This window comes from Stegostoma tigrinum, chromosome 23, assembly GCF_030684315.1.
Source record: "Stegostoma tigrinum isolate sSteTig4 chromosome 23, sSteTig4.hap1, whole genome shotgun sequence".
Lineage (NCBI taxonomy): Eukaryota > Metazoa > Chordata > Chondrichthyes > Orectolobiformes > Stegostomatidae > Stegostoma > Stegostoma tigrinum.
Genome location: NC_081376.1, coordinates 46,450,317 through 46,467,546, shown reverse-complemented (window position 1 = coordinate 46,467,546; position 17,230 = coordinate 46,450,317). Strand labels below are relative to the sequence as shown.

The window sequence follows — 17,230 nt, the reverse complement described above, 5'->3', positions numbered from 1 at the left end:
CTAATGAAATCATCACTCATATCTTTGCTACCACAGCAAGTGATACCTCCTGTCACTTCAAAATAGTCAGAAAGGAAGTATTTTTACAGCCATTTGGCCTATTGATTTATGCTGGTCATCAAACATCCACCAACTCTAATCCCATTTGCCAGTACTTGGCCTGAAACCTCAAAATGCTGTGACATTTCACGTGTTCCTCTAAATAGTTCTTCAAAGTCTTGAGGGTTCCTGGCTCCAGCACTCTTTTAGTTTGAGATAACCACACACCTCTGCAAGAAATTTTTTTTTAAACCTCAAATTGCCTCTAAACCTTCTCCTCCTGATTATTGAGCCTTCTGCTAAGGTGAAAGGATTCTTCTTCTGTACATCCTTCATCACTTTGTACACATCAAATGTCCCCTCCGCCTTCTCTGCTATAAGGAAAAATAACCCTAGTGTAACTAGTCTCTCTTCAAAGCTGAATTGCTCCAACTCAGGCAATACCCTGGCCTATCTCTTCTATACCTTCTCTAATGCAATCTTTCCCTTTAAAGAGTGTAGTATACATAATTCCACCAGAATCTCTTCATTCTATTATACAATATCTTGACTAATAAACGCAAATATCCCAGGATGCCTTCTTAACCACTTTTCTCAATATGTCTGGTAGCCTTCAAGGATCTACGGATATGCACAAGGTCCCTCTGATCCTTTGTACATCCTTAGGGCCTAACATTCAATATATACTCCCAAAATACATCACACCTCACCTTTCACACTTAAATGAAAACTGCAATGGTGTCGCCCATCTGACCAGCCAATTTATTATGTTTGTCCTGTAGTCGAAAGCTTTCCTTCCCACTATTTATCACACCACCAATTTAAGCATTCACAACAGATTAGATGTTCATTATCTAGGTTTATGTCACCTCACATGTAATGTCAAACCAAGTCTTGAATTACAGTCTCAGTCATAAATGACTACAAAGTCAGTACTAATGCACGAGTTGGAAGGAGTAAGCAATTCAGCCTCCTCCATCATCTAATACAATCCATAGCTGATCTTATCTCAGTCTCAACTCCACTTTCCTGCTTGCTCCTCATAACCTTCAATCCACTACAAATTAAAAACTTTGTTCGAATACATTTCAGGAGGAATCAGACAATGTCCTAGCTTCCACCACACAAAATTCCACATATTCACAACCCTTTGAGAGAAATAATTCCCTCTCGCCTCTGTCTTTAATCTTCTACTCGATATCCTAAAATTATAACCTCTCGTTCAAGATTGTCCCCATGAGGAAACATCCCATGCCTACTTTGTCAAGCCCCTTTAACACAGGTCAATTCGATTTCTTGTCATTCTTCTAAATTTCAGAGAGTTTTTGCCTAAATTGCTCACTCTTTCTTAAGACAAACCCCTCAACTCTGGAAACAATTTTGAGAATTTCCTCTCATCTGCCTCCAATGCAATGAACCCTCCTCAGGCAAGGGGACCAAAATTTTGCACAATACTCCAGGTTGGAGGACTGGCTGAAGGCACTAGTATTGTAGAGTTCACATTTGTTTTTCAGAAATCTGATTGTTCTCTCCAAATGCTGAGATTTTTTGGTGGCAGAAACATCTTGAATTGGATCTGTCCACTGCTGTTTATAAAAAAAACGTAGCAGGGTCTAAATCTGTGCCTCACCAGTCCTAGTATCATTATATCCACGCCACCAGCGGGACATCAGTGTTTGCCAATACTGAAGGATGATCATCCTGATATACTTACTTTCCTTCAATATTAGGAGTCAAACAGAGAACAAACAGTTGTAAAAGGTGGGAAAACTCCATGACAAATTAACATCCCGCTCCACATAAAATTTAGGTTAGCAAAGCCCCCTCATTCTTTTTGCAGCATTAAACGCATAGATCACAGAATAGTAACACACTCAGGCACACCATTCCCCCAAGCCATCCTATTATACTAAAATGTGAATCTCCTTTTGGACAGGACATGTCTACAAAAGGTTGTGTAATGTCACCAAAGGACAAACAACTGTGGTCTGTAAGCTATTAAGACGAGTTAATGAAAGCAGGTTCCAGCAAACCACTTCCACAATGAATAGATCTCCTTGTCACATGAGGATTTTTTTTTCCTTTTTAGATTTTACTGAAATGAACAAAAGCAATTCTACTTCATCACACCATACCTTTCCTATTCCATTTAAAAACAAAGTAGTTCTGGAAGGGATACTCTATTGGGTTTATTTTTAAAAGGTTGCGAAGCGGCATGCGGGCAATTTGGTTACTAATTCAGTGCCTTTGTGCAGTCAAAGATGGAACATATTTTTGCATTATATGTGCAGTCAAATGGCAATCTTAAGTATAAAAATAAAAATAAGTAAAAAAAACAAGTTACATTTTAAACAGCACAATTTCTTGCTCATGAGAACAGCACAGTGTGGCTCTAAAATATCAAGTTTACTTCAGAATTATTAGCTGTAACTCAGTTCTTTCTAACTTCTGAAAATGACTGCGTATACAATATTCACAGCTTGACAATCTCCCTGAATTTAGGTTGTACTTCCACATAGAATACCACTCGCAAAATCTAATGACAGTTTTAAGCATCAGTGCTAATGCATAACAAGTGCTCATATCCATTTCTAGGTGTTTTTGGGTGACAGATTATTGATCTTGAAAACTGGGATTTGTTGAGTTCAGTTTACACTCATCAAGGAATATATTTTTGCAGACTTTTAACTATTGTTACAAAGTCATGCAAAAGACAGAAGCATATATAAGCATGTTCACAGCCAGAAGTGCAGAATGGATGATCCATCTCAGCCTCTGCCCAATGACCCCAGTGCCAGGTATTAGCCAATTCAATGCACTCCACATGATAAAGAAATCGCTGAGAACACAAACTGCAAAGGCTATGAGGTTCAACAACCTTTTTTTACGTCAAGTATTTCAGTTGTTTAGTTGATTAACCCCACTGTTGAGGTCACTAATGTTGGGAGATATACCCGACTTAATAATACTGCAAACATTTTCTTTAAAACTGCATTTTTGTACTACGTTGTAAAGACATGAAATCTTCCCACTTGGAGGGGTCTTGTCCTGAAAGATCTGTATTTCTTGCAAGTGATTTCAGCTAATTTTCTTTGTACAGAATTTAGGAAAAAGGAAAATCTCATTCAAAATATGTACAATTTTTCTACATAAAACCTTGTGGTTATTTGTTGCCTGATAATGTCAAAGTCTGTTATTTCAAGTTCAAGTATTTGTGTCTAATATTTAATATATATTAAGGCAGCACCCTCCTGGGTTTTAAGTGCACAAACTAGTAAGAGCATGACAAATAAGAGTGTCATTTACAATCAAAAAAGCAAGATTTATTTTTAAATATTTGTTGCTGCCAAGATGTTGAAATACAGCTTTCCCAAGTGATCTGAGAATCTTTGATGGAAGCTCCATTTTAGCAAGTCTGGAAAGTATTCTGCCTTTGTTCCAAAAATAACCTCACCCATTTACCAGGTGAGCATGTTTTAAAACTGTGAAGGTATAAGGTTTCAGTATTGAGTGTCAATGCCAGCCTTCATTGTAAGTTGAAGTAACTAGTAAGCTCTGTTCTCATGTATTATTCTTTTGAAATAAGAGGACAAAACACTTGAAGTCAATGTAATGGAAACCTTGTATACAGCACCTGTAAACTGTGACAATTTTTCAAAAAAGTGAATCTTCTTCCTGATCAGGACTGACTATTCTACAGTTCAAATCACGTTTTGCAAAGTATATTTATTAAAGAGTTATTCTTTTTAAAGATTTTGGACTTACAAAATAAATGGGGTACTTATTAATATCAGGACTAAATAGAAACACATTGGTTTAAAGAACAAAGAAAACTACAGCACACGAACAGGCCCTTCGCCTCTCGAAGCCTGCACCAATCGAGATTAGATTAGATTAGATTAGATTCCCCACGGCGTGGAAACAGGTCCTTCGGCCCAACAAGTCCACACCGCCCCATGCAGCATCCCAACCAGGCTCATCCCCCTATAACCCACACACTCCTGAACACTATGTGCATTTTAGCATGGCCAATCCAGCTAGCCTGCACATCTTTGGACTGTGGGAGAAAACCGGAGCACCCGGAGGAAACCCACGCAGACACGGGGAGAATGTGCAAACTCTGCACAGACAGTCGCCGGGGCTGGAATTGAACCCTGGTCCCTGGCGCTGTGAAGCTGCAGTGCTAACCACTGAGCCACCGTGCCACCCCACGGCACGGTGCGGGGTGAGATCCTTTGTCTAAACCTGTCATCTATTTTCAAAGGGTCTGTAGCCCTTTGCTCCCTGCCCATCCATGTACCTGTCCAGATACATCTTAAAAGACACTATCGTGTCTGTCCACCACCTCCACTGGAAACGCGTTCCAGGCACCCACCACCCTCTGCGTAAAGAACTTTCCACGCATATCTCCCATAAACTTTCTTCCTCTCACTTTGAACTCATGACCCCGAGTAATTGAGTCCCCCACTCTGGGGGAAAAAGCTTTTTGCTATCCACCTTGTCTATATCCCTCATTATTTTGTAGACCTCAATCAGGTCATCCCCTCAATCTCCATCTTTCTAATGAAAATAATCCTAATCTACTCAACCTTTCTTCATAGCTAGCACCCTCCATACCAGGCAACATCCTGGTGAACCTCCTCTGCACCCTCTCCAAAGCATCCACATCCTTTTGGTAATGTGGCAACCAGAACTGTACATAGTACTCTAAATGTGGTCGAACTAAAGTCTTATACAACTGTAACATGGCCTGCCAACTCTCGTACTCAATACCCGGTCCGATGAAGGAAAGCAGGCCATATGCCTTCTTGACCACTCTACTGACCGGCGATGCCACCTTCAGGGAACAATGGACCTGAAAACCCTGATCTCCCTGTACATCAATTTTCCCCAGGACCTTTCCATTTACTGTATAGTTCACTCTTGAATTTGACCTTCCACAATGCATCACCTCGCATTTGCCCAGACTGACCTCTATCTGCCAAACTCTCCAATCGATCTACATTCTGCTGCATTCTCCGACAGTCCCCTTCACTATCTGCTACTCCACCAATCTTAGTGTCATCTGCAAACTTGCTAATCAGACCACCTATACCTTTCTCCAAATCATTTAGGTATATCACAAACAATGGGCACCTATATATTATTTTAATCCTGCCTATGATATAATTGAAGTATGTTCAAAAACAGCTTACAATAGAAGAACTTAAACTGGCAATTTCAGCCATATCAATAGATTTGCTCATTTATTTAGCAGAATTAAAGGTTGGTGGAGGACATATTGTAAATCCTTCAGAAACAGCATGATCGACATCCAACCCAGCACCTTAAACATTCACTCCACTTCCCAATGCAGCAATTTATGCCAGCTCAAGACGTGCCGTAGCAATTCACTCCGGCTACTTCAATAGCACCTCTCAAATGCACAAGTTTGCCTGTTCTGAAGGCCAAAGCGGCAGCCACACTGGAACAGTATCAGCTCAGTGATCCCTCAAAGTCACACCATCCTGACATGGACATACTTCACCACTACAAGATCTATTTCCAGGATTCCCTCCCTTGCAGCACTATGGCAGCATCTATATGACAAGTGCAATGAGCAATAAATACTGGTTGTGTCAGTTATGTTTGTATTTGGAGAATGAATAAATCTACAGTTCTCTGCAAATACACGTGAGTTTACAGCTCGTGTAAGTGATAATAATAAAGTGATAAACATTGGAATGTAAACCATGCTTATTCCAAAGTGAAGTTCAATTATATCCACAATGGAACTCATGACAAAATGCAGACTTCATTACCCCACTCACTTACCTAGGTTGTCATGTTTCGTTACTGTAAAACAATACTATGGAAACACCAGTATTTGCCCTCATGTTGCCATAACAATAACTTGAACATACATCATCAGATGGGTGTATGAAACATATCAGTGAGTCTTTTCAAAGAAGAATGAAAAAAACTTAAATTCATGGCCAGGCTTGTACTGTACAGATTATGTGTTTGTAAAATGAAATGACCCAGAGTTATGAGCTGTTCACACTCAAACTGCTACACCTCACCATCCACCGTTGAAGTATTTCTACATAGTCGTCACCAAATCTTAGTAAGGACCCTATCCACCTGAACTCGAGAATCAGCAGTCCCAGGTATCACCAGTTGCTGGTGCCCTGACTGAGGCACTATGTTCAGAAAGGGTTTCGCTACCAGCCCTCACATTTACTAGCAAGTTTAATTTTAATCAGAAGCAAACGTTGTTGACGATGCTGGTCCTACATAATCAACATGCACTCTGTTCATTGGCACTTTAATAGGGTACTTACACAATAGTGCAGTTACCATACAAAAGTCAAGTACATAACTCGAGTAAAGTTTATTTCAAGATTGTTTGAAGATTTTCTGAGGAAGGGTCTCGACCTGAAACATCAAGCTTTCCTGCTCCTCTGATGCTGCTTGGCCTGTTCTGTTCATCCAGCTTCACACAGTGTTATCTTTATTCAAGATTGTCTATTTAGTTCTTGGTTCAGAGATAATTAAATACCTTTCACAGTCTTTCCACTCCACCAGTGTTGACTTGATAGGCTGAAGGGCCTTGACTTGTGCTGTGGACCTCTGACTATAAAGCGCAATGCAGTTTTGCATGCCACCATTGACTCTGGCTTTACATTTCATTGTCTAATCAAATCAAATTCGAAGCAAAGCACACAGCTGCAATTGGAAATCTCATTCTGCTTCATTTCAAATCAGATGGGCCCCCAGGTTGTACGTAAATGCAAAATTAAACCATTTCACCATGACACTTTTGTTGGGGCATGTGTGGGGTTAATTAAAAATCTAAGTGGTCTGGGTAGAACAGAGCTATTGAGTTCAGAACACAAGAAATAGCAGCAAGACAAGATTATTAACGCAGAGTCTACGACACCATTCAATATGAACATGGTCAATCTTGGGCTACAGTACCACTCTCCTGTCTATTCTCTGTATCCCTTAATTCCTTGAGAAACCAAAATGTACTGCAGTCTTGAACAAATTTAATGATGGCACAAGCACAACCCTCTGGGAAACAGAGTTCTAAGGATTCTCAACATTTTTCAGTGTAAGAAATTCTCATCTTAATTTTAAGTAATTGGAACTAATCCTGAGACTGTTCCTACTTGTTCTAGGTTTCCTCAATCAAAGGCAAAACTCTCAGACACTCTAATTCCTTTGATAATCTCATACATTTCAAATAAATCACCTTTCATTCGCCTGAGTTCCCGAGACTCCAGGCACAATTTACACAGCTCCCCACCATAAAATAACTCCATCACCCCAGGGACTACTCCATTCAATTTCAGTTGCACTGCCAATGCAAGCATACCCTTTCTTGAACATAGAGATCAAAATTGCACAGTATCAAGGTGATGGTGCACCAAATCCCTGTACAACTATAGGAAGACTTTTTTTTAAAATCCCGGTACACTCATTCTTTTGAGAGAAAGGTCAAAATGTAACATTTTGTTTTCTTAACTGCTCACTTTACGTCCATGTTAACTTTTTGCATTCTTTGTAAGAGTGATCAAAGTTCCTCTGACATCAACATTTACAAATGTGAATATTCCGGTTTTAAGCTCTTATGACCAGACTGCATTACCTCACACGTCTCCATATCATATTCCAACACCACTGTCTATTTTAGTCATTGCAATGATTGCATGCACAGATTTTTTGACTTATTTTTGCAGTGAATACAAATTCCATTCAGAGAACTTCGCTTTCTCTAGTTTCCCCCCTCAGCTCCAAAAATACTATCCTACCTGACTGTCCTTCTCACGTCAGGACAATATTAACTCAAACAACCATGGTGATTTCTACTCTAATTCAATCTTTCAAGAGCATGGCATTTGCAATTTTGGCCAGAGTGGTTTCCGTGATAGGACTAAGGTGGAAATTGGATTAAAGGAAGTAGAACGGAGCGCTTTCATAGACTATTGCTCTCCCACACACTCTTGTTAAGTTTGCCGTCTTACAGAGCACCATCGCAACAAAAAATTAGCTCATACCTCATTGTTAGCAAACCATTATGCCTTGTTGGGAGGCACAGTGGTTAGCACTGCTGCCTCATAGCACCAGGGACCCGGGTTCAATTCCACCCTCAGCAACTGCCTGTGTGGAGTTTGCACATTCTTCCCATATCTGCGTGGGTTTCCTCTGGGTGCTCTGGTTCCTCCCACAGTCCAAAAGATGTCTCAGGGTAGATAGTTTGGCAATGCTAAATTGCCCGTAGTGTCCAGGGATATTTAGGTTGGGTGGATTAGGCACGTGGAAATGCAGAGGTAGGAGAATGAGTTGGGTGAGATGTTCCATGGGGGGTGGTGGTAAGGACTCTTTGGGCCGATTGGCCTGTTGCCACTCCGTAGGGATTCTGTGTATTAAATCTTTTAAAATGAATTAAATACAGTTGTTCTCTCATGACTATTACGTGCTACTTGGAAAAGACACTTAACACCATTAGCCACTGACCAAAAAGCCAAATACCACAACACAGAAAATTTCAAGTTAAGCCATCCCACTTTCTTATCTGAACTGTAGTGTGGTTGAGTCATTTACCGTAAAGCTGGTGAAGTAGACTGGAAAACCACTATAATGCACAATACCATGCCCCACACCAATGTCAAGAACGAACATGTGGAACACCTGACTAATATCATAAAACTAAAAGCACCTACTCAAACTTAAACTTACAACGAAAAAGTTTCTCATTTTGCTACAGTATTTTTGAATTGTTTGAATAAAACATTAAATAGTATCCTGGAGCAGGAAACAAGCTAAAAGGTTTGTTCTAGCCCACCTTTATATATAAAAAAAATTCACAAATCAAAAATTCACCTCTCCTTGAGGGGCTTCTAAAATTTCTTAGAAACAAGTATAGCTATTTCATTCATATAATCCCAGGACGTTTAGGATTGCAAGAAGAGTCAGAAGGAACAAAACCAGATTATTCCATTTTCTTTCCTTCCCTCCAAAGTTCTTGTAAGTTCTTCATTTTCATAAGTGTAAAATATGCTTCAAAATGAGGCTAAAAGCAGTGCAAAGAGAGAAATCAGTAATCAAAGACCTAGACACGACTTGTGTGGGAAGAGATAGAAGTGATAGGTATACAAGATGGGAAACATGAAAGCTGGTGATAGCAGGAACCAAAAACATGGAGCTTAGCAGAAAGACAACAGTAGGTTTATATCATGGGCACAGACCTCAATAATAGCACAAAGGCCAAAAGTCAGCACCAATCCACTCATTGAATTGCCAGCACAGCAGCTTGATGGATTAGTCTGAATCATCAACATGTTGATCATCATTGGTACTGGGCCACTGTTTTCACAGGCCCTGGAACATTGTCCAACAAAACTTTGCTTGAGGATTAGGTTTCTTCAGTAGAGCAAACCAATCAAATATACAACAGTAAAACAAATCAGCATAACTTTAAGATACCAACAACACATATTATTTGTCCCACATGTTTTATGTAGAGCATTCCATAAAGAAATGAAGATTATCCTACAGAAGCTGGACATCTACTTTCTTCACATTAATTAATATTTCTAAATTTATTCCTTTTACCCCCCAGTTGCTGGCAAAGAATGCACTGGTATGAATCCAGCTATCAAATATTATAAATGGGAAGTTAAAAATTCAACAGTACAAGTGGTAACAGAAAAAGATAACACTTAACTAATTCAAATATCAATATGCCCCGCCTATTCTATTATAAACAGGAGTAATTAAAAACAGTGGTTAACAATAGTAACACAAAGTTTGGTTATGAATACAGTGACAGATGTGATTCTTTTAAAAGTTGGTTAAACTTCAAGAATACTTTGAAGAGGATAAAATGCCACAAATCTCATAAAACCAAATCAAACTTGAGAAGGAAATTAATTCAGCAAACATGCATTGTATGCACGTGACTTTAGGTGTTATTCCTTCAAGACATACTCAGTAACCAATGAACATAAATGGCAGGAACTCAAGTCCTTGGAAGCTGGTATTGGCAAACTATAAACATCAAGAATTTTAGCATCAATACCAATCAAGGTTGAACGCACATTAAGTCTGAACTTCCATCATTCACCAACGCTCACTCATCTTGACTCCCTTGTTCTGTGCCACCTGTTGTTGGATTCTGCAACATCCCCTCGAGTTTCTGCAACATGTGTCTCGGATCCAAATTAATGTGACTATTGTCTCCATGGCCAGGAACCTCGATTCAAAACCCAGAACCCCAATGGCAGCAACTACCCTAACCTTGATGGCCATCTAATTTCAACCATCCCTGCTGTCAAATCATTCCACCACCTGACCCCTTCTGGCTTTCACTCGCTGCCCAGATCTAAACCCCAGGCAACATGACCACCATAGCCATGATGCCAAGTTAGTCATATTATTTTGCTTTTAGCATTTCCTTAGTCCCACCTTGAAAGCAACCAAGCTTGTTCAGTAACTTAAACCTACAATAAATAATTGAGTGAACTTTAAAATAAGATATTGAATAGATTCCTTTACAGCAAAAAATGCCACAAAGATAATTTCAGCCATTACATTTGAAGTAGACATGACGTTAAAGCGGCGAAATTTTAAGCATCAGTTATTCCCGAGAGTCATTACCACAGATTCTTAACTGTGGTTTACACCATAACAGCTTTAAGGAGTCAATAGTCAATACATTCTCCTGTACATATTGTATAACAAAACAGTGCAACTTCACAAAATACATGGATACTTTCCAATAAATCGAGAAATTAAGATTCACATGGCTCATGAACTGCAATGCTCCTCTTTCAAAGAAATTCTAAAATGAAAAAGAATGCAGCCCTCAATAACCATTGAGAGATACAAAAGCAGCACCAGCAGCCTATTTAATACTTACTCAGATCTAACACATCATCTGTTTTAATAAGATCCTCGTCCCTCGTCAGTGGTAGCTGTGTTTCTGGCTCACCTTGTAGTTGCAGCGACAAAGAACGGAGCATAAAGAAAACCCTGATAGCCTTAACAAAAGCAAAATAAAAATTCAATTCAATACTGACGATGCTTTAAAATTAGATCCACTTAATGTAATAAATTACAAGAAGAAAGAAGAAACGTCACATTGTTCCAGAGATCGCTAACACAATAAAATTCATACACAGGTTGTAGGTATCTCTGGCTGGGCCATCGTTCATTACCCATCTCTCAGTGCCCAGAGGGCAGTTGAGAGTCAACCATATTTCTGAGAATCTGGAGTCATATGTAGGCCAGACCAGGTAACAGCAATTGATTTCCTTCCCTAAAGGTCATTAGTGAGCCAGATGGGTTTTTCCTGACAATCGATAATAGTTTCAATTCCAGGTTTAATTCCAGACTCCTACTGAACTCAAATTTCACTGTTGTGGTGGGATTCACACCCAGGTCTTCAGAAGATTACCTAGGTTTCTAAATTAATAGTCTAGCTATAATATCACTAGGCCATCACCTCCATTTATTTGGACATAAAAGACCCCATGTCGCAATTCAAGGAAAATTAGAACGATTGCCAAGTCTATGACAACATTTATTCATCAATAAACTTTTTTTAAAAAAAAAGCAAATTTGAGTCATTATCTCAATCCAGCTCATGTTTAGGGTGTACTGGCTACTGTATTGACCTATATTGTAACAGTGATTTGTTCTGTTATTTAAGTATGGATGTGGGCATTACTGACAAAGCCAGCATTCATTGGCCTAACATTTAGCCATATTATCTAGGTGTCAAACTTTGTTCTACAATGCTCCTGTGGTACACGTTCTTATGATGAATGATTCATCTTCCAGCAAATGGCTGGGCAAGAAAATGTCTCAAGTGACTTACCAAGGGAGCTAAAATCGTTGTACACCCTCGATTTCGATGCAGTTGTGAACTGATTAATGTTTGGTTGAAACAATACATACACTGTTGAAAAATACAGCTGATGCACAAACAAACCCTCAAGTATAGTCATCTTACAGCACCATTCAGGTGCTCCACTCAATCTATCCAAATAAGTGTGCAAGTTCAGGCAATGAAATTATATAGGGCAACTTCAGGAGTATTACAGGAAATGAACCATTAACTGTTAGAAGCTTCTTGGACTCAATTTCAGCAAAGCCAACTCTGACCACTTATTTAATATTTGCAACAGGTTGGAAAAAACCCTTAGATTCATGCTTAAAAGTTGCCTAGCAGCAGCCTCTAGAGTTGATTTATTTTAAGGAACACCTAGATGTTGCAGTGGCGTAGAGGCTTGCAAGGAAAGGCAGTTAGGGAAAAATAATTGGTGAAAAATGGGCTGAAAAGCTCTGTCACTGAAGTAGTTTAGAAGAAAGAGTATTGAAAGTTTCAAGTGTTTCCCATTTGCCATCCGAATCGGAGACATGATCTGAAGATCTCCATCATTTAACAACTGTCAACAGTCAGATTTCAAAAGAAATTCTGATAAGTCAACCCCTTCTATCTTCTGAATTTGAATCCTTTACCTACAAAAGTGATGCTCCGTTTTTGCCTTTTTGTCACATCCGTACATCACAGCAGGGCTGTGTGACTTATGTGTACAAATGCATGCGGATTAAGGGGACATTGTTTAAGCCCACATAGTAATTTATTTAATAACCTATTTGCCATTTCCCTGAAGAATACATTTGTTCTTAATATTCAAGTTATTTGAGTTTACTGAAGAAACCTGGGGCAAGTATAGTTTGTTCTAGATAATAGCCATAAGGAGAGCTGAGACAACCATTTGGGTGATTAAACAAGACAGTTACACTTTCAGTACAGCTTGAGGAGTAGTGGGGTTTGACTTTGCCTGGACCTTTCCCATAACAGTTATAACAATTTCACCAAGTATCTTGTACTGTTCATTTAAAATACAATCTCCCCAATTAAAACTTAACTTTACTTGAGGAAATTTACATTGAAAGATTGTGAAAGACTTCTTATTGCAAACTGAGTTTATTATTCTTTTGAAGTGTTGAGTGCTTGCAGTCAAGATAAACTGAATAGACAAGTTGTTCGACTGTTCAGTCTACCAACTGTATTCTGTGCTTACCCGCCTTGTTCTCTCCACATCGCCACAAGGTAGCCTTTTCACAAAATCTATACCAGTTAGTGGGGTGCCAGTAGGAGGTAGCAGAATAGATGCATCCATCATCAGGTACTCTACATTTAGAGGTTTGCTCTGGGAAATTAAAAGCAGAAATTAATATACAACGTTTCAGCAACTTTCGTGTCAATTACTGTTTTTCTCTCCAAAGATGCCGCCAATCAAAATGTTTCCATCAGCTGCTGCTTTGGTTCCAAAGAACTGAGATTAGACAAAAGCAGCCCAGGCCGTATTCAACGTGAAGCCATTTTGACAAAAAGACATCTTTAATTTACCATTCTTACTAAAGAATCATTTTAGCTCACTGCTGTTCCCCTACAGTAAGCACAAACTTCTAAGAATTTGTGCGTCAGAGCAGAAATCCCAGAAAATCATTAATACACTGAAAGGAACATTTACAGAGTCAACATTATCCTAATTTTTCTCTCTACACATCCTGAGCTAGATTTTATATGCATGGTGTTCGGCATAGCAGTTCCAAACATGTAAGCCTTTAATAAGGTTTATCCTGCAGTGATATCACACATGGGCAGATTAAAAGCAGCCCAAGTAACTGACTTCTAGTACTCAATGGCCAGGAAGTCTCATCCTTCAGGAGGTACCAGCCAATCAAATCAGTTCTACTTATCCTAGTGCGTCTCTAAGGTTTTGGGCTAGGTTTGTAGCTTGGGTTGTGGAGGTTGAGCTTGGTTGGCTCGCCGAGCTGGACTGTTGCTGTTCCACAGACATTTAATTACCCTGCTGGGTAACATCAGAGGCTGCACTGATGATGTTACCCAGTAGGGTAATGAAACATCTTTGGAACAACAACGAACCAGCTCGATAACCTAGTGGGTCCAGAACAAAATTAAGAACACAGTGATGGCACCAGGGCGAGAAATATGTAGGGCTTTTAAGGAGGCAAGGAATCAGCCAGCCTCAGGGAAGAGTGCAAGGGGAGTGCAAATGTTGTTTGGGGCGGCAGGGTAAGCAGGATTTAGAAGTTGGGTAAGGAGAAATGGTGGTTGTCGATAGCTTCGTGGGAGTGAGATGGTCCAATGCACACTGGACATACCCACAAATGACATGTCCCCAATCCCCTCCCGCCTTTTCAAAAATCTACTTGTCAAAAAATAGTGATGAAAGCAGTGTGATTTATATACATTTTAAACACAATACTTATTATAACTCATTTTAGGGTTTGGACTTTAAATGATTGACATATAGCTTTGGTCTATAAAGTATTTTAATGATTAACTTGTGAACATTTCTGTAGTCACATGATTTCTTTTAAAACACAGTATGAGCGACACTTCCAGAGAGTAATGGGGTTTTGTTCTTATTGGAAGAATTTTTAAAAGTGAAGCAAAAAGTGCAGCACGTTCAATTTCAGTTAGAAGATTTGACAATTGTTTTTGGACTTAGGGGAAACACCTATAGCTTGGAAAACTTTTTAATTTCAGTTTGCAAAATTTTTGGCTGAAACCTGATACGCAGTACAGTTGTTCCTGAAGAAAGGGAATAGTTTAAAACTGTTAAGAAATAGACTCCCTAAGTGTAAATTTAGTTTGAAGGTTCCAGACCATAACTGTTTCGTTGAAGTTAAAGGGGTTATTTGAAGCTGAAGTCGTCTAAGTTTAGTTGTGTGAAAATTCAAGGAAGCAGCTACAAGATTCTCAAGACTAGGAATTAAAGAGACAGTTAAATTAAGCTCTTTGGATGAGATACAGAAGGAAATTTTCTCTGCTGAGAATACTGAAAAGGAGGGTTTTGGGATTAATGGGATTATATTTTGTCAAATTTGAAAGATTTTAAAATACATGTTATAAACAGCCAGTTTAGTTTATTCTGTTTTATCTTTGAATAATGAACTTCTGCTTTATTGTTAAAGCCATACCTGCAGCACTGTGTGGTTGTGTTTCAGTGTAGGATTACCTTGATAAAACAAAAATGATCTATCATGCTAGATTTCACTTTGGGGTCTGACTTGCCCAGTAATAGCAGCCACTAAGACCATGCCAACACTGACCTGCCTGCCAGTGCCCAGCATGTTAAGGCAGCAGGGGGAGACTAAGGCCAGGATTGCCACATACTTAGGTGGTTAAGGGCCTCAACACACCACATGGTGGAAAGCCTACTGATTGTCTTATACCCCATCTCTTTTGGAGTACATGCCAGGTTGGGCAGCAAGTCAGTGGGTTCACCATGGCACATTAATGTACTCAGTGAGGAGTACAATGTAACAGGGCAGATATCAGACTTCACCCATGTAAAACATTAGTTGAATCACAGCTGCAATACTATAAGCAGCTTTGTGAATTTTAGCTGAAGGATATTAATAAATAAGGTGGGTTTTTACAATAATTTACAACCGTTCTCCAGTTGTTCTTTTTATTTCAGGCTTATAGTGAATTCAAATTTCACCATCTGCCATGGTGGGATCAAACTCGTATCTCCAGAACATTAGCCTGAGGTCTTGGTTTACCAGTCCAGTAACATAACCTGAAGGGAGGTGGTGACACAGTGGTAATCAGTATTATATGGGGACCCCACAGGTTAAAGTGGGAGAAAGAATTATGAGAACTAGGGCGGTATTTCCTGAAATTTAAAAGGTATAGGGGTGATTTGATTGATGTTTTCAAGATATTATGTTGAACAGACAGGGTAAATAGAGAGAAACTAGTTCTGCTGGTTGGGCATCTGGAACTACAGGGCATTATTATCAAAATTAAATGAAGGCCTCACAAGAGTGAAATTAGAACATAGAACATGGAACAAAGAACAAAGAACAAGACAGCGCAGAACAGGCCCTTCGGCCCTCGATGTTGCGCCGACCTGTGAACTAATCTAAGCCCATTCCCCTGCACTATCCCATCATCATCCATATGCTTATCCAAGGGCTGTTTAAATGCCCCTCATGTAGGAAAGACATTTACACATATAAGATGATATAAATTCGGAATGGCAAGCCACAAGGCACTATTTGACCAATTGCAACAGTAAATTGAAAGAATTTTGTTAACCAACGATATATCAAGTAATGTGGAGTAAAAATGGATTTATGGAGTTAGGTCACACACCAGCATGATCACATTAATTGTTGCAACAAGCTCAAGGGGTTAAATAGCCTCCTCATATTCCACTGTTCTCAACATTGTCCGAAATAAATTTGTAATCACTTTCAGATTAAGTGCAGCAATTATATTGATATTGAAAAATATATTCCATGCTAATTGACAATAGATAATCTAGAACATAGAACAATACAGCGCAGAACAGGACTTTCGGCCCTCGATGTTGCGTCAACCTGTGAACTAACCTAAGCCCCTCCCCCTACACTATCTGAAATCTTTTTCATTATGTACTTTGGTTAAAGGAATAACTACTGATGCTCCAAATACTTTCAATTAAAGACTTCTTTGCACCTTTGAAAAACAATGATTAGATTTTTCAACAAGGTACGAAGGCTGATAAAAGGATCTACTTCAAATCTCTGTTCTTGTGCAATTCTAGGGCTACAGTCTTGCAACACATTTGACTAATGGTCATCTTTAAGAAAAGAGTACCCTAACACACACATGAATTATTGTATATTTCTTAAACATAAAGCTTGTATCAATTCACTAAGAAAGCACATAAGTGATTTTCTAAGTTCAAGCTGTGCAAATACATAATTATAGAATTTAGGGTATACTGAGCAAACTACTTGAGTTGAACTGGAAAATGACCCTACTCTGATGATCACGTACCATCATGGCTCGATATTCATCTTCAAACATATCAAGGAAAATTTCTTCCCCCTAAGGATAAAAGCACAAAAAAGTAAGTAACTTAGTTAAACACTTTCAAAAAACCCTCTCTCCAAAATAACAACTTCCATACAATCCTGACAAATGTGAATGAATTGGAACTTTGTTTTCTCCAGACGAAGGAAGTGATAAAGGAAATCAGATAAGGGCATCACTGCTCCAAGCCAGAGGAATAACAACGTTGGTTGAGCTATGGCAAGCTATTGAAAAAGTGAAGTACCAGAGGTTTAACTGTAGACATTGCTACTTCAAAACCAGTCTGGAGAACTG

The 17,230-nt window shown here is 39.1% G+C and overlaps 1 protein-coding gene across 4 annotated transcripts in view; it reads right to left on the bottom strand.

Annotated features, from left to right (window-relative positions):
* The window catches only part of clec16a (C-type lectin domain containing 16A), a 247,517-nt gene that overhangs the window by 88,697 nt on the left and 141,590 nt on the right, over positions 1–17,230 (bottom strand). For all 4 annotated transcript variants that reach the window (XM_048552334.2, XM_059654137.1, XM_059654139.1 and 1 more), the window contains 3 exons: positions 16,901–16,951; positions 13,119–13,247; positions 10,946–11,066 (listed from right to left, as the gene is read on the bottom strand). In XM_048552334.2, the coding sequence (XP_048408291.2) occupies positions 10,946–11,066; positions 13,119–13,247; positions 16,901–16,951 (301 nt within the window). The remainder of the gene's footprint in view (positions 1–10,945; positions 11,067–13,118; positions 13,248–16,900; positions 16,952–17,230) is intronic.